General features: G+C 44.0%; 1 protein-coding gene across 2 annotated transcripts in view; it reads left to right on the top strand.

Moving 5' to 3' along the window:
• inpp5a (inositol polyphosphate-5-phosphatase A) overlaps positions 1-21,635 on the top strand; it is a 200,466-nt gene that overhangs the window by 115,734 nt on the left and 63,097 nt on the right. For both annotated transcript variants that reach the window (XM_014200229.3, XM_014200220.3), the window contains exons 5-8: positions 10,548-10,611; positions 12,059-12,162; positions 19,116-19,168; positions 20,021-20,140. In XM_014200229.3, the coding sequence (XP_014055704.1) occupies positions 10,548-10,611; positions 12,059-12,162; positions 19,116-19,168; positions 20,021-20,140 (341 nt within the window). The remainder of the gene's footprint in view (positions 1-10,547; positions 10,612-12,058; positions 12,163-19,115; positions 19,169-20,020; positions 20,141-21,635) is intronic.

Below are 21,635 nucleotides of genomic sequence, written 5' to 3'. Positions count from 1 at the left end.
AGGCCTTCCACCAGACGATGAATAATAGACACTGTGGCTCAATACTCTGAATACTCAATCAATTGGACTGTGAGTGGTGCTTCGCAAACACGTATGGCAGCGCCGGGTGGGGGGTGGGGGGTGGGTAAAAGTACTAAAGCGGTCTCGGATCTGTATTTCTCTGCTGAAAAGCAAGCCTTCTCTATTGACGCTTTCTACTGCCCGGGGTGTTTTCATTGCAGAGGATGACAAACAGCTTGTTGGTGCAGTATTGGAGATTTGTGCAGCGCTTCCCCTCACACAAGGCGCACAAGTAAGCCTGGTCCTTGAATATCAAGTGGTCTAGCTCTCTCATTGCGCCCTGTCTGGTCGGGATAACCGTTGAAGTAACGCCATAGAATGTATTGCTTGTTCAAAGTAGGACTTACGTGTAAAATGCGACGCTAAGTGTTCATTATGGACATGATGCATTGAGTAACTATCGTTGTGGTGCAATCTTGTTTGATTTACAGTATCTTTGGTGTTGGATAACGTAGTGTGAGGTTGGTTGAAGACTGTCTGCATGGCAACCAATGAGTGAATTGTGTACCCATTAGATTAGTCAGTATCCATGTTCAGGCACCAAGCGTATGAGGGACTGTGGCTTGCCTGTGCTTTTGATGCATGGCAACACCGTTCCATCATGACAGCATATATCACTGACCTTTTACATCTAAAGACTCTGTGTGCGTGTTGTCGTTGTGCGTGCATATGTATGTGCGTAAGCTACAGTTGAAGTCGGAAGTTTACATTAATATTAGGTTGGAGTCATTAAAACTCATTTTTCAACCAGTCCACAAATTTCTTGTTATCAAAATATAGTTTTGTCAAGTCGGTTAGGACATCTACTTTGTGCATGACACAAGTCATTTTTCCAACAATTGTTAACAGAGTTATTTCACTTATAATTCACTGTATCACAATTCCAGTGCGTCAGAAGTTTACATACACTGAGTTGACTGTGCCTTTAAACAGCTTGGAAAATTCCAGAAAATTATGTCATGGCTTTAGAAGCTTCTGATAGGCTAATTGACATCATTTGAGTCAGTTGGAGGTGTACCTGTGGATGTATTTCAAGGCCTACCTTCAAACTCAGTGCCTCTTTGCTTGGCATCATGGGAAAATCAAAAGAAATCAGCCAAGACCTCAGAATTTTTTTTTTTTTGACCTTCACAAGACTGGTTCATCCTTGGGAGCAATTTCCAAATGCCTGAAAGTACCACGTTCATCTGTACAAACAATAGTACGCAAGTATAACACCATGGGACCACGCAGCCGTCATACCGGTCAGGAAGGAGACACGTTCTGTCTCCTAGAGATGAACGCACTTTGGTGCGAAAAGTGCAAATCAATCCCAGAACAACAGCAAAGGACCTTGTGAAGATGCTGGAGGAAACAGATACAAAAGTATCTATATCCACAGTAAAACGAGTCCTATATCGACATAACCTGAAAGGCCGCTCAGCAAGGAAGAAGGGACTGCTCCAAAACCGCCATAAAAAAGCCAGACTACGGTTTGCAACTGCAAATGGGGACAAAGTCCGTACATTTTGGAGAAATGTCGTCTTGTCTGATGAAATAAAAATAGAACTATTTGGCCATAATGACCATCGTTATGTTTGGAGGAAAAAGGGTGAGGCTTGCAAGCCGAAGAACACCATCCCAACTGTGAAGCACAGGGGTGGCAGCATCATGTTGTGGGGGTGCTTTGCTGCAGTAGGGACTGGTGCACTTCACAAAATAGATCTGCATCATGAGGAAGGAAAATTGTGTGCATATGTTGAAGCAACATCTCAAGACATCAGTCAAGAAGTTAAATCTTGGTCGCAATCGGGTCTTCCAAATGGACAATGACCCCAAGCATACTTCCAAAGTTGTGGCAAAATGGCTTAAGGACAACAAAGTCAAGGTATTGGAATGGCCATCATAAAGCCCTGACCTCAATCCTATAGACAATTTGTGGGCAGAACTGAAAAAGTGTGTGCGAGCAAGGAGGCCTACAAACCTGACTCAGTTACACCAACTCTATCAGGAGGAATGGGCCAAAATTCACCCATCTTTTTGTGGGAAGCTTGTGGAAGGCTACCTGAAACGTTTGACCCAGGCTGCTAAACAATTTAAAGGCAATGCTACCGAATACTAATTGAGTGTATGTAAGTTTCTGACCCACTGGGAATGTGATGAAAACTGAAATAAATCATTCTCTCTACTATTAATCTGAAATATCACATTCTTATAATAAAGTGGTGATCCTAACTGACCTAAGACAGGGAATTTTTACTAGGATTAAATGTTAGGAATTGTGAAAACTGAGTTTAAATGTATTTGGCTAAGGTGTATGTAAACTTCCGACTTCAACTGTATATTGTGTGTGTGTGTGTGTGTGTGTGTGTGTGTGTGTGTGTGTGTGTGTGTGTGTGTGGGGATTCACGTGACTTGACAGATGAAGGGACTCCAGGGATTTATTTGCGAGGAGACTGACACAGCTGCTGTTGGGAAAGCTGAACAGCCCATTTCCACATTTCATTTGGCCCTGCCTGGACCGAGAGGGCACAATATTTTAGACCGGAAAAATAAAATCTAATAGAAACCCCATGGAGATAAGCCATCCTTTGCTCCCAGAGCAGGTACACTACAGCCATCCACTGCCATAGATAACACTGGTCCCTCTGACGGTAGTGAGCACTTTCCATGCTGTCCCTGTTTGGAACTCTCCTTATCCGTCTTACTTTATAACGGGCTCCTAAAATAGTTGTGTGTGTCTCTGTCACAGTCTCAAAATGCTCATCAGGATATTCAGTGCATTGCATCGCTGGTGGCTTGAGGATAGTATGCTATTTGCCCCCCAGAAGTGCACAGTGACACGGGAGTGTGTTGAGGCTACTCTCTTGGGACAGACTGTGCTCCTCAGGGCGGAATGGAGAAATTATTACTTTTATGTTTGCTTTATGGCTCATTTTTCACATTAAATGCAGAAAATCCATTAGAGGTCACTGATTCTGTACTTCTTTTCATCTACTATAACTAATTTCTGCAGCAGAGTATCGATATAGCACTCAGTGAAACAGACTATGCAGGCTTCTGGATCTCTCAACTCTCCAGCCCCTATCTACTGGGGTTTTTGGAAATATCATCTCTCTCTCTCTCACTCTCGCACTCTCTCACAGCCATGACTACATATGTGACCGACCGGCTCGATTTAGTCTTATGTAGCAAACTTTTTTTACATTGGATAAAAGTAGAGACTCCGAGAGAAAATTGTGTATCATACACTACAGTTGAGGAACAATGGGAAAGTAATTCTGATTTAAAAGTTGATAAACCTCAGTTTTGATAAAATGGCTCTTGAATTTTTTTTGGTACCTTCTGGAGAGCTCTTCTTTGCATACACCCATTCAGCATCGTTCACACCATCTTAAAAGCTTTAGCCCCACTCATCTCTTTAAGGGATCACATGTGAGGCTATGTACTAAACAACCAAAGATTTCAAGACTAAAGTCTGGCTTAAACCACGGGGTGTGTTCGGAAATGTAATATTGAGTGCCGGAGTGTGCTCTGGGCGTTCGTAAATTCAGAGCGCTTCGCTCTGCCCGAAAAGTAGGGTTGATCCGAGCGTTCTGACCTAACAGCAGCAGCCAAGCTAACTGGCTAGCTTGCAAGCTACTTCCAAACACAAATGAGAGAACAGCTCACTCTGACCATTTCACTCGCCCTAGCAGATCTGGTTAGGCTGTTTGTATGTTATCCAGAGCATTGGTGACTGCAACTGTGCTGTATTACGCTTTTTTGCCATTTACTGACACTGGCCATGTTCGAGTGTTGAGCGTTTGTAAATGTGTCAGTTATTCTACGCTCTGGCACACTAAGACGAGTGTTCTGAAATCGGAGTAGATAGCCAAAGCGAATTTGCCAGCTACGGCTATCGACAGTTGTTGCAGTGACATCATGAACATTCTATTGAAATAGTTACTTGCATAGTGGAGTCTTTTGTTAAGACATGTAGCTAGCTAGCTAAACAATGAACCATAATCCCAACTCAACTTTACACCCCTGCATGAATCTGCAGGTAGTTAACCAACCAGCTTCAATGTTAGCAAGCTAAAATTAGGCTATAGCTAGCAATGCAAATGGCTCTGAGATACAAATAATATTACTACACAGATCATACACAACTTTAGCTAGCTAGCTAACTGCACACTAACTTCAAATTAAAATGACTTTCTGACAATTAGAAATGTGTATCTATAAATGTTGCTAGCTATACTCTTACCTGTATACATGGATGGACACTTCTTCCTCTGTCACGGATGCCATGGTTGCCCTTAGTTTGAAGATGTAATCCGGAGAAAGGTGTTTTATACAACAGCCTTCTGTGTGTTCTCTTTTCGACTCTGTCTGCATATTTGCAATCATATTCTCCATCTCCTTAGTTATCATACTCTAATTCCACTGATTTCAAAACTCGGACCTCCAGAATGTGGAGAGCCACACTTGTGCATTTCTACTCCATGATCTCTTTCAAAAAAGCTGTGTTAGAAAGGATTACCTACCCATACTGACAAGTTCATATTATAGAGTTCAGACCAACTCAAACATTTAACTGGTACTGTGTGTATATACACTGCTCAAAAAAATAAAGGGAACACTAAAATAACACATCCTAGATCTGAATGAATGAAATAATCTTATTAAATACTTTTTTCTTTACATAGTTGAATGTGCTGACAACAAAATCACACAACAATAATCAATGGAAATCCAATTTATCAACCCATGGAGGTCTGGATTTGGAGTCGCACTCAAAATTAAAGTGGAAAACCACACTACAGGCTGATCCAACTTTGATGTAATGTCCTTAAAACAAGTCAAAATGAGGCTCAGTAGTGTGTGTGGCCTCCACGTGACTGTATGACCTCCCTACACCGCCTGGGCATGCTCCTGATGAGGTAGCGGATGGTCTCCTGAGGGATCTCCTCCCAGACCTGGACTAAAGCATCCGCCCAACTCCTGGACAGTCTGTGGTGCAACGTGGCGTTGGTGGATGGAGCGAGACATGATGTCCCAGATGTGCTCAATTGGATTCAGGTCTGGGGAACGGGCGGGCCAGTCCATAGCATCAATGCCTTCCTCTTGCAGGAACTGCTGACACACTCCAGCCACATGAGGTCTAGCATTGTCTTGCATTAGGAGGAACCCAGGGCCAACCGCACCAGCATATGGTCTCACAAGGGGTCTGAGGATCTCATCTCGGTACCTAATGGCAGTCAGGCTACCTCTGGCGAGCACATGGAGGGCTGTGCGGCCCCCCCCAAAGAAATGCCACCCCACACCATGACTGACCCACCGCCAAACCGGTCATGCTGGAACATGTTGCAGGCAGCAGAACGTTCTCCACGGCATCTCCAGACTCTTGTCACGTCTGTCACATGTCCTCAGTGTGAACCTGCTTTCATCTGTGAAGAGCACAGGGCGCCAGTGGCGAATTTGCCAATCTTGGTGTTCTCTGGCAAATGCCAAACGCCCTGCACGGTGTTGGGCTGTAAGCACAACCCCCACCTGTGGACGTCGGGCCCTCATACCAACCCCATGGAGTCTGTTTCTGACCGTTTGAGCAGACGCATCTACATTTGTGGCCTGCTGGAGGTCATTTTGCAGGGCTCTGGCAGTGCTCCTCCTGCTCCTCCTTGCACAAAGGGGAGGTAGCGGTCATGCTGCTGGGTTGTTGCCCTCCTACGGCCTCCTCCACGTCTCCTGATGTACTGGCCTGTCTTCTGGACACTACGCTGACAGACACAGCAAACCTTCTTGCCACAGCTCGCATTGATGTGCCATCCTGGATGAGCTGCACTACCTGAGCCACTTGTGTGGGTTGTAGACTCCGTCTCATGCTACCACTAGAGTGAAAGCACTGCCAGCATTCAAAAGTGACCAAAACATCAGCCAGGAAGCATAGGAAATGAGAAGTGGTATGTGGTTACCACCTGCAGAACCACTCCTTTATTGGGGGTGTCTTGCTAATTGCCTATAATTTCCACCTGTTGTCTATTCCATTTGCACAACAGCATGTGAAATTTATTGTCAATCAGTGTTGCTTCCTAAGTGGACAGTTTGATTTCACAGAAGTGTGATTGACTTGGAGTTACATTGTTGTTTAAGTGTTCCCTTTATTTTTTGGAGCAGTGTATATACACACCAACTCATTCCAGGTTTTTTTTATTTTTGTAACTATTTTCTACATTGTAGAATAATAGTGAAGACATCAAAACTATGAAATAACACATATGGAATCATTATAGTAACCAAAAAAGTGTTAAACAAATCACCCTTTGCCCTGATGACAGCTTGGCATTCTCTTTTTTTATATTCTGAAATACTCCCCAGTCCTTAATGATTGCAATCACACCCATAAACATGATGCAGCCACCACTATGCTTGAAAATATGGAGAGTGCCACTCAGTAATGTGTTTTTATTGGATTTGCCCCAAACATAACCCTTTGTATTCAGGATAAAAAGTGAATTGCTTTGCCACATTACTTTTGTGCCTTATTGCAAGCAGGATATATATTTTGGAGATATTTTATTCTGTACAGGTTTTCCTTTTCACTCTGTCAATTAGGTTAGTATTGTGGAGTAACTTCAATGTTATCCATCTTAAGTTTTCTCCTATCACAGCCATTAAACTCTGTAACTGTTTTAAAGTCACCATTGGCCTCATTGTGAAATCCCTGAGTGGTTTCCTTCCTCCCCGGCAACTGGATTAGGAAGGACACCTGTTTCTTTGTAGTGACTGGGTGTATTGATACACCATTCAAAGTGGAATAACTTCACCATGCTCAAAGGGATATTCAAAAGGATAGCAAAACATTCACTACTAAGTTCTCATAATAACTTGGTTTTACAGAGAGCAGGCTACTGAGACAGACAGTGATGTGGTGAGGCTGAGGTAGGCTGCAATGTATGCAGGAGGAAGCAGAGGGGAGAGAGAATGAAAGAAAGCAGAGAGAGAGGCTAGTACAGTGGTTCCCAAACTTGGGGTTGGGCCCCATGTGCGGTCCCCTGAGAAAATTTGTACTAATCTTATCAAACACGTTAGGAACTTAGAAAAAAGGTATGTTTCAATATGAACATTTCCACATGGCCTATCTTCCCTATAGGCCTACATTGAAATGCAATCAAAATACAAATAATAAAATGTCATATGTTTTTGTTTATATCGATGGTTGTTCATCTCATATCAATCGCCCACTGGAGTCTTAATAGGCTATGTGTTTGTATATTGACTGAGGTGAATTAACCTACAGCCAAGGTGATAATGGCTGGGGTCATTTTTGCTGTTATCCAAATAAGTATATAAAAGTTTTTTAATTGAATATAAATGCAGTAAATGAGCTTCGACTTTGAAAAAATATATGGTTCGGAGATGAACCCCCCACCCCCCCCTCCTCCGGACCGCACTAAAACCCTGATTATGTCCCTGCACACACATATATATACACACACACACACACACACCTATACAACTTCCATTGTGTAAGTGTGCTCACAGCGGTGTGGCCTATACGACTCCCGATAAGAGATAGCATTGCCAGTTTGGGCAGTAAAACCTGGCTTTTATGGAGAGGTCATTGTCTTTCTGTCTACAATTATGGCGATTACTCTTTTCCCCTAGCTCCCCCTGGCCCTCGCCAGTCACACTTAGAGTACATTTTACTAATGGAAAATTAAGTAGCGGTCGTGACAGTGGGGTTTATAAATATGTAAAATATACTTTTAATTATTTCAAGTGAATCTGGCAGCTAATCAATGAAGTGGGACGTGACAAACGTACGCTTGACACAGGCCATTGTAAAGCCACTGGTAAAAGATAAGCACATCCTGTCGGCACAGTCGGTCTCTAATTAATATTTTGAGCCTGTCATGTCCAGAGACAAATGGATTAATTGCAGCCCACTAATAATAGGTTCTTCATGAAGAGTGCCTGAGGCTGGGGGGAGCATAAAACCAGCCTGTCGGTGTTTTGAACCCTGATGCCAAATAAATATTTATTAGGCTAGAGGTTAAGTAGATTTTTCGTGATTACACAGATAGCCACTTAGGCACAATTGTTTATCATTTATTTGAAGTTTGATTCATTGCTATTTGTTTAAAGTCATCATATCAATTCTATTTTGGACGGTCGCATTCGCTGAGTTTTGTGGAGTAATCGATGTCCACTGAGCATTTATGAGTGTGCAGCAACCCATGGCTGCAACTAGTTGGTCTATGAGTTATTATGTTGCTTAGGCCCATACCTGTGCAGTAAACAAGCCATTTTGATTCTCTGTTGACTATAGGCTAGACCTACATAATGTTTGCGTATTTGAACATAAATCAGGTGGTTTAGAAATGGTAAGAATTTTACTGAGTTTAATTGAGTGGAAGTCATATTTTAGACTAATCTTTTTCTATTTTAGCTTAATTACTAGGGTGGTGTGGTATCCAGGTAATACCGTTTCTGTACCATACCGGGATATACGCTATTACCTCATGTGCACACAAGGGCCGCTATTCAAAAATATATGTATATGTTGACGCACGAAACAATTTAGGTACAGGGATCATCCAGGAGGGGATTGAATGTCTCTGCTGTAACCAAGAAGCTTTATCTTGACATCTAGCCACAGTTAGCAAGCTAGGAAACCAAATACATAGCTGGACCTGTTAGCTGGATATAATTGATTTGACACATCTTGGATTTCTTATAGTTATACTTGCAGTGGTATAGCACGCACCCCCCGCGAGACGGGGGTGACACCAACCCCCCTAAAATGTTATAAAACAAAAATATTTTTGGGGAACGGTATTCAAAATCGGACCGTCTGTATTTTGAATTACTCCAGTGTACGGTATATCGCCCAAGCCTATTTATTCTGGATTGATACCAAATAGAAAATAAGCAGCAGCAACAACAAAAACAATAACATTAGTATCATTTTGACATCTAGCACAGTTTCTCCCCCTCATGTCCCCCTCTCTCACTCAGTGGCAGTTTGAGGTGAAAAATAGCATAAAGAAAAGCTAAGACAAATAAATAGGGGGCCCGTCATGGAAGCCGTCCTGCTGCTGTGGAGAAAGTTGACCTTGAGTCCACCCGCTTTTCCTCCATCCCTCACTTTTCTGTCCTTCAGAAAAAGGAGGGAGGAAGATGGAAGGAAGGAGCAGTGCGCAGCGGTGGGTCTGGGTCACCAGCCACTGTTCTCGTCAATTAAATGTGCGACAGTGTTTTCCGTTGGATGAACCTCCGTGTCAAGGAGATGGGCAGGACCTCATGTTTGTGCTTTCGACAAATCAGCCTATGTTTAATCTCAAGATGTCCCGGCGCTCATAAATAATGCAGGGCCGGCCCGGCGAGCCCCCAAACTCTCCCCCCTGCCAGAGAGGGAGTCTGCTCCGCGCCTCAAAGGACAACGGCACAAAATCGGACTATCCTCGCTCTCTCTCTCCCGCTGGTGTCCGTCTTCTCCCCTCTAGGGAGACGTATGCCTCTCTCTTTCCCTCTCTCTTTGCATCTCATGCGCCCTTCCTTGTCCCACCACTACCCAGTCCACTACCTGCACATGACTTAACTGGTCTACTGCAGTATTTTGGGAGTTTCTCCCTCTGTTGCTCTCTCTCACACACACACACACACATACACTCTCTCGCTCTCACACGTTTGTGTTGTCATTCAGCCTCTGTCCTTCTTCTCTCCCTAATATCTCTTTCTAACCGCTCTTTTCCTCTCTATGCTCTGTGTGCTGCAGTGTAGGAAGAGAAAGGAGGGTTGTAGGCAGCAGGAGCAATGACCAAATAACCCTCAAGCAAGGGTTGAGGGCTCACTATCTCAAAGACCCAGAGGACCAAGAGCAGTCTTTTCCTCTACTGCCTGGATGTAAAGAGAACAGTAAAAGGCACCCTAGAAAGCATGTCATGGTGTAGTGGACTGTGAACTGCATCAAATCCCCTGCATTCTATTTATTTTCCCTCAGTCAGTTTGTTTGGGTTGTCTACAGACTGGGGAAGCTTTGTGATTTGATTGTTCTTTCAGAAATTACGATTTTAATCCTATTGAAGTAGATCTTTGGTTGTTCCAAAGTCCATCTGAATGTGTCCTTTGATCAACTGGAATGATTTATTCTTCACATCAGGAAGCCTTGTACCAAGTGTAGGGTCTGAGGACTCTGTATTGAATGCACTGTACTGATAGTTCCCTACACTGGTAGTATACAACACACTACTTATATTGCTTGTATATTCCATTGACAGATTTCATTCAATGTCTGCTGTGGGGAAACAGTGGTGTGATCGGTTTCCTGGGATGGTTAGTGTATACCTTGTTGCCCTCCACATCAAAACTCTACAAATGAATGTAGCTTCGTACTACCTGGAACCAATCTTTATTTCTATTGCGCAGTAATATTTAGTGGTTCGTTATTTTCCAATCATCTCTGACTGAATGGTGGGTGAACAATTCTCCCAAATCTCATACCCTCTCTTTTTCTCTTCCAGGCACTAGGAAGTTGCTACTTTCTTCACGAATCATTGAAAAACATCCAGCAGTTTGATTTCAAAGGTGAGTCCCCCCCCCCCCCCAATGAAATCTCCACTCCTGCTCTCTCACAGTCCCCCCTCCGTATAACACCCTACACGACCCATCACCACTTCCATCAAAACCAGTACAGTTGACATTGACTGGGGAAGATAATGTAAAGTGAGCGATAGAATGGTAATGCTTATTAATATTAGGATTTAATTCATGAGATTTCGGGCTCCACGGTAATTGTGTACAGAGGTTATTGGACAGTTACGGCGCTCTCATCAGCCCGGGGTGTCAGAGGGCCAGGGGCCCGGCGGCCAGGCTAATTAAAGAGGGGATATAGATGTGGAGCCACAACGTCGTTCCCATTACACCAGAGTCAGCATTAGCACCATGCACTCACCCCCAGTGAAGGACGGGGCGAGGGGGGGGGAAGGCGAGAGGACACACCCATGCACGCGGACATGGATACACACACATAAGCAGGCATATACGTGCACACACACCCTCACCTTCACCCGTCAAACCCCCTGGAAAACAACATGCTTCTCTTACATGGGATTAGGATATGCTCAGAATGAGCTCATTCACACTGTACAAGACGTTACTGGACTGAATAAAATTTTTAACTTTGTAGCAAACATCAATTGTTTCACCTGCTTCCTTGGTAAAGAACTATGCCACATTTGCCAGGATCCATATTAATCCATTAAGCGTCTCAGAGTAGGATTGCTGATCAGGTCCCCCCTGTACATTCATTATAATCTAGTCAAAACTGATCCTAGATCAGCCCTGCTACTCTGAGACTCTTCATGGAAACGGTTCCAGATGTCACGTGACTGTGGAAGACATTTTTAGGCTCTGACCCCAGTTCAGGTTATGTTTTGTACTTACGCCGAGGCCATGACCCATACCCATAGTCATAGGATCCAATCTCCTCCAGAAATATATCTCAACTTCCTGTTGAGTTAAAATATTTAGAATACACAAGGTGCAATTTCCACAGCAAATTGCCCCAACAAAATGTAACTTAGGGCCCCCAAAAGTCTGGTGCCGGCTCTGACTGCGTGTTTGGATGTGGGTACACAGACCCGCGAGCCACTGCTGCCCCTCGTGATGAGTTCAGTTTTGTACCCCCACACCCATCAAAGTTGCCCATCCCGGCGCTATTTGGATCGCCTCGTCTAAGGCCTCCGTGTAAGTACAACACACAACCTGATCTTAGACTGGGTAGGCGTGGAGAATCTGTGCAGGAGAACCTCTATAGATACTTCCACTTACAACCAGCAGGTGGAGTAGTAGCCTGATGAAGCCCTGGATTTATGCACGCCTGACTAGATCTAGATCTACAGAACTGCTTAGTAGGTTAAACTACATTAGTAGGTTTGGACTGCGAATCATGGCCTCTTAAACGACTAGCTTGTCTTGTGTCTTGTATTAATACGGCCTCTTTGGCTTTCTTTGTCTTTGTTCTTCCCCATAGCCAAGAAATTCAAGAAGGTGGTTGGGAAAGAGATCTACTCAGACACACTAGAGAGCACACCCATGTTGGAGAAGGAGAAGTTTCCTCAGGACTACTTCCCTGAGGTGTGTATCATTTCACTGCTGCTGTAGTGACTGAGTGGGACTGTCTCTCGGCCTCTACTGCATCCTGAAGTGCTGGGACTTTGATTGATATACAGTAGTGCTGTCAGTAATGGACACTACACAGCAATGTGACATGACGTCGCCATCTTAAAAAAAGATAACTTATGACTTAGCATGGAGCTTGACAATACATTTTAGGTGGTTGCATTTAGTCCCCATAATGCAGTAGGTATTGCAAGAGCTGAAAACATATTGGTGATAGCTCATACTTAAAAAAACATAAACATTTACTTTGTAAATTTCACAATGCACAATTTTTGGGACTTTTTGTGCCGCTTGGTTTTAGAAATTTTTTCATATCGAAATAATTTATGTTGCATAATATTTTCAAAACTAGGTACAGTTAAAGTCGGAAGTTTACATACACTTAGGTTGGAGTCATTAACTCATTTTTCAACCACTCCACAAATTTCTTGTTAACAAACTATAGTTTTGGCAAGTCGGTTAGGACATCTACTTTGTGCATGACACAAGTAATTTTTCCAACAATTGTTTACAGACAGATTATTTCACTTATAATTCACTGTATCACAATTCCAGTGGATCAGAAGTTTACATACACTAAGTTGACTGTGCCTTTAAACAGCTTGGAAAATTCCAGAAAATGATGTCATGGCTTTAAAGGCTTCTGGTAGGCTAATTGACATCATTTGAATCAATTGGAGGTGTACAAGTGGATGTATTTCAAGGCCTACCTTAAAAGTCTGTGCCTCTTTGCTTGACATCATGGGAAAATCTAAAGAAATCAGGCAAGACCTCCACAAGTCTGGTTCATCCTTGGGAGTCATTTCCAAATGCCTGAAGGTACCACGTTCATCTGTACAAACAATAGTACGCAAGTATAAACACCATGGGACCACGCAGCCATCATACCGCTCAGGAAGGAGATGCGTTATGTCTCCTAGAGATGAACGTTCTTTTGTGCGAAAAGTGCAAAACAATCCCAGAACAACAGCAAAGGACCTTGTGAAGATGGAGGAAACAGGTACAAAAGTATCTATTTCCACAGTAAAACGAGTCATATATCGACATAACCTTAAAGGCCACTCAGCAAGGAAGAAGCCACTGCTCCAAACCCGCCATAAAAAAAGTTTACGGTTTGCAACTGCACATGGGGACAAAGATCGTACATTTTGGAGAAATGTCCTCTGGTCTGATGAAACAAAAATAGAACTTTTGGCCATAATGACCATCGTTATGTTTGGAGGAGGGCGAGGCTTGGGGGAGGCTTGCAAGCCAAAGAACACCATCCCAACCGTGAAGCACGGGGGTGGCAGCATCATGTTGTGGGGGTGTTTTGCTGCAGGAGGGACTGGTGCACTACAAAATAGATGGCATCTTGATGTAGGATAATTATGTGGATATATTGAAGCAACATCTCAAGACATCAGTCAGGAAGTTAAAGCTTGGTCGCAAATGGGTCTTCCAAATGGAGAATGACCCCAAGCATACTTCCGAAGTTGTGGAAAATGGCTTAAGGACAACAAAGTCAAGGTATTGGAGTGGCCATCACAAAGCCCTGACCTCAAACCTATAGAAAGTATGTGGGCAGAACTGAAAAAGCGTGTGCGAGCAAGGAGGCCTACAAACCTGACTCAGTTACACCAACTCTGTCAGGAGGAATGGGCCAATATTCACCCAACTTATTGTGGGAAGCTTGTGGAAGGCTACCCAAAACGTTTAACCCAAGTTAAACTATTTAAATTACCAAATACTAATTGAGTTTATGCACATTTCTGACCCACTGGGGATGTGATGAAATAAATAAAATCTGAAATAAATAATTCTATCTACTATTATTCTGACATTTCACATTCTTAAAATAAAGGTGTGATTTATAACTGACCCAAGACAGGGAATTTTTACTAGGATTAAATGTCAGGAATTGTGAAAAACTTGAGTTTAAATGTATTTGGCTAAGGTGTATGTAAAGTTCCGACTTCAACTGTATCTGTTTTAGAAAATAAGTAAAACATATAACTATTGGTACTGTTACACATTTATGGCAGTGTATTATGTTTTTCTGTGGAATACTTTCCTTTATTATTTAGCATTTTCCCAAAAGACAGTTATTTCAGTTTCAGAATTGTTTTTCTTTAGTTTACGTTGCCTCAAAAAGCTAATTTATTACAAGGCTCAGTTGAACAGTGAAAGATTGAGATGGCAGCATTGCAAAAGCTTTAATTTGGTTGCTTGCCGCGCTTTGTAATGCAGCCTGTGTCTGTCTGTTCGTTCTGTGGGTTCCTCTGCTTGGTCCACATCATAAGGTACCGTCGCGCTGTGCTGATATAGTAATAAAAAGCGTGACCGCCCGCGTGTCATCCCCATACTCCTCGCTCATCTGTCAACCGCGCTCCACCGGCCGCCTCCTCAAATATATGCAAAGGAGATGGATACGGCCTTTCACAGACGCAGTCTCCCAATTTCTGTCTCTTTCTCATACACACACACACACTCTTTCTCTTCCACCCCACCTTGGAGTTCCCCAGTTTGCCATTTTCGCAGATGATCTAAAACCAATTACGTCGATTGAGGCGTGAAGTCGTTTACAATTATGACAAGAAAGCGGTGTTCGGTGAGTTACGAAGACGAGTGGAAAACAAAACAAAACCGGGAGCGGGGCGCTAAAAGCGAGCACGTAGGAGAGAAAAGTTTTCTCCCTGATTTATTCCTCTTTATTCCTCTTTCGCGGCTGGGTTATGAATCTTGGATGATGCTTCCGAGAGCAGCACTCCAGATAATGTTAGCCAATTTAAAAAGAGCAGATTTGTGTAGTCTATCAGGGCTGACTATTTTTTTTTTTTGTCCCCCCCGCCCGGCTAGTGAGAAATTGGTTGTTATCATAGATCACAAATACTGCTCAAACCTCTTATGAAAGATGAATTAATTTCACTAATGGTTTAATGCAGAGATCTCATGAGTAAGTCAGGCGCGCGATAACCCCTGCCTCGTCCCCGCTTCTTCCATGGTGATTTATGCTGTCTTTTAGTAGATGAAACCGCCTGGATTTGCCATCCATCTGCAGCCTTAAGGAATCCTATTAACATGGGATCTGGGACAAGAAGGACCGCCACAGACCCCGCAATGTGGTTCCAACTGGGTTCTGCAGGGTACCGCTCTGGGTCTGAGTGTTGTGGAACCAAATCCTAAGACATGCATACACACATGGACCGTGATAAACAAGAAAAAAGGCCTCGCCAAGAGCTTAGAGTATGTGAGTTACAGAGAGCATGGGTTAAGACACGTTATCTTCCATTGGAATCTATACGATTGACATTTTTTTACATCCCGTAGAGAGGTGATGCAGCAGACAGTTTAGGCGGCTCGTCGGAGACGTAACACCTCTCTTTCTCCACTTGAGCGTTACCTTTACAGTCCACCATTAATAAACTGTCACTCTTAGAGGGCCTGATGACATCATGGTAGGAGGGGCTTGGTCTTGGGTTGGTCAGTGTGGGTGGGTGTGTCGGACCTTGTGTCACACACATACCTTCCCTTGCTGTCCCATGTAGACCTCCATGTCTCCAATTGGGGTGAACAGGACCCTACTGTGACCCCAAGTCCCTTAGGTTGAGTCTGCTGAAATCACAACCCCTCCCTCCCTGTATGCAAAACACACTGCCTTCATACTCCCCAGACGGTGAGTTATGGCTTCAAGTGGAGGAGAAAGGAGAGGGGGGGGGACATTAATTGAAAAGCTGAATAAGAAGGAACTGGACAAAATAACAGGCACATTTCTTTTGAAATATCGATGTGATGGATTTGGCGAGCTGTCATTTCTTGGGTCATCATCAAACCTTTCAACTTGCCCAAGTATGTATGCATGCATGTATGCTTGTATGTATGTATGTATGTATGTATGTATGTATGTATGTATGTATGTATGTATGTATGTATGTATGTATGTATGTATGTATGTATGTATGTATGTATGTATGTATGCTTACCCCCAAAAATGCCATCATAAGGATTTGTCATTTGCTTATATAAAGAAAGTACACGACCGAGACCTTAGGGTCCCCTTCCCATTGGACGGAAGTGATCATTGTCCATATAATTTGTATTTCTTGTTCTCTACCACACATCTGCTTTTAAAAGCATTGGTTGTAGACTACAGTCAGACACCCTTTTAGTGCCTTTGGTAAACTTATATTATGGTTATGCGGCAGCCATGGAATTCCAGTTTTCATGGCAAGTCACCGTCCCTTTAAATGGGAAAGTGGTATTGTTTCTGTCCATGGTCCAGAGACAATCCAAGACTTAGTTGCTAGGATCCATTTTGAGAGAAATAGGTGGGCTAGAAAATCCAGCTAGATTTGTCCCATTGGCTACCTATCCCTTTCCCAAGCCCCTGTACGTCCTCCCCTCAGTCTCCACTGTCTCTATAAAGGGCTTGTCCTTCCCTTCACCCTCTACACAACACTGGTTTGGGACATTTTAATCAGAGACCCCCCCCCCTCCTCAATCCCACCACACAAGTGTACACACACACACACAGTCTTGTTTTACTAACCTTGTGGGGACACAGTTGATTCCCATACAAAATTTCCCTTACCTTTAACCCCTAACCTTAATTCTAACACTAATTCTAACCCGAAAAGCTTTTTTCCTTGTGGGGACTTCTGGTCCCCACAAGTGTAGTTAAACATGTCCACACACACACTCTGGTCCAGTCCTATATAGGAGGATTCAGCACCCGATCTAAGTTTATACAAGGTGGAATCGAGCACGTTGTTTATCTTTCCAGTCCTGTAAAACTCACCCTAGTCCTAAAGACCCCCCTTTCTTATTGGATGGGATCCCCGTCTGGGGGGGGGGGGTTCTCAGCTGAGATATAGGAAAGGTCAACAAATAAATAAAAAAAAGGACTGGGGAGATGGGAGTGTGTGTGCCACCGTGACACGCGTGACATTTGATAGTGGAACTGAAAACTTCCAATGGACGCAAGTGGGGAGTTTATGGTGCCGCTTCCTGTAACGGGGAATCCATTTGATGGCCCCATAGCCCGCTCTCCACTACTCGCATCTCCGTCCCGTATCGGCTGGGAGCCTGGCTGTCATGGCTGACCCACTCTACAGCCGTTCATCACTGTCACAGTCTGGGGACCCATCACTGGCCATGGAAGGTCAGCCTCAATCTTTTACTGCCTTCACCCTCAGCCTGTGTCACCCCCCCCCCAACTTGTCTTACCTAGAGCAATAGGGCATGTACATTTTAATCACTAGGACCCAGGTGTTTTCCTGGCCCTGTAACACATACTGTAGGCATTTAGGCAGACATTACACTCTTGTATTTGATTGAGTACATGGCAGTTGGTTGTCACTCTGTCTGTGAATTTCCCAGGCCCTTGTGACAACACTGTGTGTTGATGAATGGAGGGGTATGCGTGCAGCGTGACGTGGGGCGTGTGTGTGCGTGCGTGGTGCCATAACCAAACAAGGCGACAAGGGTCAATCAGTCATATGAGGAGGAAACGGGGCAATCTGAGGTTGCACGACAGGAAGTGATGGATTTAAATGTTATGATTGTAGTTAATGGCTCTTTAAATGACATTTTAGATGAAATGTATTTCGTGCCGAGTTAAGAGTGCAGGTTTGGAGCCCACCCTCTCCTTCTTCCTCCTCTTCCTCATTTTCCTCATCCTCTCTTTATTAAAGTCATTACAATGTTGTCACACATCACACGTCACATATATACACTAAACATGAATCTCCCTCAGGAAGTCGGGTTAATATATGATGCATAAAAACCTCTTCTTACCACCTAAATGTCAATGTGATTTCTGAATCAATATCCTTAAAACATCTGTGTTTGTTTTGTTGAAGGTAGAAGTACTTCCTCATCTATTTTATTTTCGACGACAACGTCGTGTAAACTATTCGTTATATTATTTGTCTTTTTAAAATGATCACAAAAATATTTGAGTGCAATCCATTCATGGAAAAACGATTTTGATTTACCTCAAACACACTCGTGCGCGCACGCACACACAATATTGGACAGTGGGGTGTAATTGGGCCCATACATTCTGCCAGGCGGTATAGATTAATTCAAGTATGCTAATGTAATTCAATTTGATACAGTTAATCTTGTACTAATGCAGATTGAAGGATGTGAGATGCAATCAAATACCTCTCAGGCCTTTAAATTTGCATCTAAGTTTTTAAATAAAATGAGTCAATTTGTAATTATGTGACCTGGGCCATAATTAGTTTATTCATCACCACGGTTAACTCCCCATTAGGACGCTCAGAAAGCCCCTGGATTATTTCATTATTTATGTGTTCAAAATTAGGACGGTTGCAGCGTCAATTCTTCTCTCGTTCAATAACGAGCTTCATGGTAAATCATATGCTGTGTGAGAGCTGGGACTACTGTCCGGGTAATTCACTCAGTTAGTAGCACTATGGGCTGAGGCTATAGGAGGTTGACCAGGTGACTTTAGGTCAGGCCGCTAGAACACTTTGGAAGTTGATACTGTTTTCCCATTGTCATGACAGTGCTGGTCCTCTGAAGCTCAGTTGGTAGAGCATGGTACTTGCAACCACGGTATAGTGGGCTAAATTCCCATGACCACCTATACATAAACAATGTATGCACGCACGACTGTACGTCGTTTAGGATCAAAGTGTCTGCTAAATGGCTTATGTTATATATTATGAGGCTCAGGTTGGACAAATATGTAAATACAGAGAAAATGGATATGCTGTATAGTAATGATTAGAATCATACTGAAATGAAAAAAACTCTCTTCTGAGAGTTTATCTTTGCGTTGTTATAGCCCACACTTGCTATGTATGCCAGTTGAGATTGTTGGTGCACTGCAGTAAATTCCAATCCCATGCTATCAATGCTAATGTTCAGTCTGCATGTGTATCCTCCCTATGTTGCAGTGCAAGTGGTCCAGAAAAGGCTTTATCAGGACTCGATGGGCTCTGGCTGACTGGTGAGTTCCTAGCACATCTCATGTTACATCTCACGCTACGCTTAGGATCAAATTGAATATTAGCTTTTCATCCAGGTGCATTTCAGCGTCACGTCCAACTGTGACTACCCGTAAAGCCGAGCAGTATCACTCGCAGTACCTGTCACTTTGGCTTTACCCCTCTATCCATAGGGTATATCCCATGGGGCTTTGCAGGTCTGTTCTTCATAGACAGAGGAGAGGTAGAGTCAGTCTTCCCTAGAGAGAGAGACTTTACTTCGCTCCCTCTCCCAACCGACAGCGAGCTAGGAACGGCCCAGGATTGGATTAGGCATAATCACGTTAGTCAGCAGTTGCATATGACAGACGACAGAAAACATTACATACAATTGAACCTGTGCGAGATGAATACAAGCGTTTGGGGAGGGATGGCGGGCGGGGGTCGTAATCTAATAGAAGGATGACATGAGAACAAAAGGGCTGAAACGGTAACATTCTAAATGAGGCAGGCATGACTCGAGACAGGGACTTGGAGGAAGAGACAGAGAGGGACAGGAATGAGGGGGACATTTTGCGTATTTATTTAGAAGTTTGTCAACAGCATAAACGTCTTGAGGTGAGACGTTCTGAGAAAAACAGTTACAGAGATTGATTTAGTCGATCAATGAGACGGGCTTAGCAACAGTAGCACTACCAGGAGGAAAGTGGACATGTCAGTCTGCCTGTAGTGCAGCGAGACATTCACCTCACCGCTCCATTCACACAACCATACCAGTGGTCCACAGGCCAAGAGGTCAGTCATGTAGTTCAGGGGTCTCAAACTGAAATTACCTGGGGTCCAACTAACATAAGTCTCTCTCTGTCCCCTCTCAGTGCTTTTGACCTGGTCAACATCCACTTGTTCCACGATGCCTCCAACATACTGGCCTGGGAGAAGAGCCCCTCAGTCTACTCCGGGACGAGACAGAAGGCCCTGGGCTTCGTCTTAGATAGGTGACTGGCACGCTCCTCCTTATTCTCGCCATCTCATCTCTGCAACTATTTTCTCTGTCCCTTCTCCATCTAGCCTCTCACCGTTATTTCCATCTCTCCACCCACTACTCTTTCCGTCTCTCATCTCCCTATATTCCCTCCACCTCTTCTCTCCATCTTTCCTCTCAGTATCCTCTCCATCTCTGCGTTCACCATTCTCTCCATATCGCCTCTCACCGTCCTCTCCATCCCTCCTTTCCATTCGACCCCGAGCAACACGCTCACCTGTCTACCAGCAGAGAATCCTTCACCCTGCCCCCAAAGACCCCACGAAGAAAACATGAGAGCCGTTCCCGCTAATGTGATTTATGTGACGTCCGTTTACGGTGGGGAAGGAGGATGTAATGTTCTAGTGGCCCTTTGCTCTTTACCTGGTCATGCTAACACCAAATAAAAGCTACATGGCAGCCCTGCATTACGTAACCCCCCCCCCCCCACACCACCATTTGAAATGGAGTCTGAATGCACAGCATCTTTCATCTCCTTCCACTTTGAATAACTGCGTGCATATGGCCGCCATGTATTATCAAGGGTTTTGACACCTCGTGAATTAGCGTTTTATGTAGTGTTTTATGTATTTCCAAGATCATATTTTCCCCCTCCTTCATGCTTTCGTTTGATGAAAGAATGCTTTGCGTTTAATGGACAGGGAAGTGGGGGGTGTTTTGGGAAAATGGTTAGCTTTAAAAAATAAAAAATATGAACCATAATTTACCTGGATTTATGGGCATAATGAAGTAACTTGTTGCTTACATTGAGGGTTTTGACCGTATTTTCCACGCTTTCGTCATGTTCTTGAAGTTGATTTATTTGTAAAAGTCGCCTCGTAAATACGGCTAAATGGCGCGTTTTTCTGGTGGAGAGTGAATAGCACTGGGCTGGTGAGTGGCAGTTTCCACGCTCCCCTCTAAGTCCCCTTGTGCTCAGAAGGTATCCTTCACTGTTAATTCCTGGGATCGGGAGGTGGGAGGAGTAACCTAAGGGGTATGGGAGGTGTAGACCTATGTTCTGACTAGGCTGGTATCCCATGCAGGGGGTGAAGGGGGGCATCGCGCCTCAATCGCTCACTTTGGGGAAACACTTGGGCACAGATCCGGCCTGCCTGAGAGTGAAAAAGCTGGCTGGGCAGGGGGGGGGCACACAAAAGACCCTGGGCTCTGTTAGGGGCAGTGCATAATGGGCTGCTCCTTTCACAGGAGCTGCTAACCTTTTGGCAGCCACCAGCGAACTCCATTCTCCTCCGCCGATCGGGGAGGACAATGTGCCCAGGCCGGCTTTGAATGAAGCGCTACCTCCAACAGTGTTCCCATTCAGCGGCCGGTTGGGAACCGTCATTTTGGCCATTGTCCTAACTCTGACTCCTACCCCAGAAAGAGAGCAGGAAAAGGGAGAGGGTGAATATCTATAGCCAAAGCCTCCTCTCTCCCCCTTCTCTCTCTTTCTGAGCTCTAATCTC

The sequence above is a fragment of the Salmo salar genome, chromosome 01 (genome assembly GCF_965601325.2).
Source record: "Salmo salar chromosome 01, fSalSal1, whole genome shotgun sequence".
In the NCBI taxonomy this organism is placed as follows: Eukaryota; Metazoa; Chordata; class Actinopteri; order Salmoniformes; family Salmonidae; genus Salmo; species Salmo salar.
The sequence above is the reverse complement of the archived record's forward strand: the minus strand, read 5'-3'. Positions and strand labels throughout refer to the sequence as shown.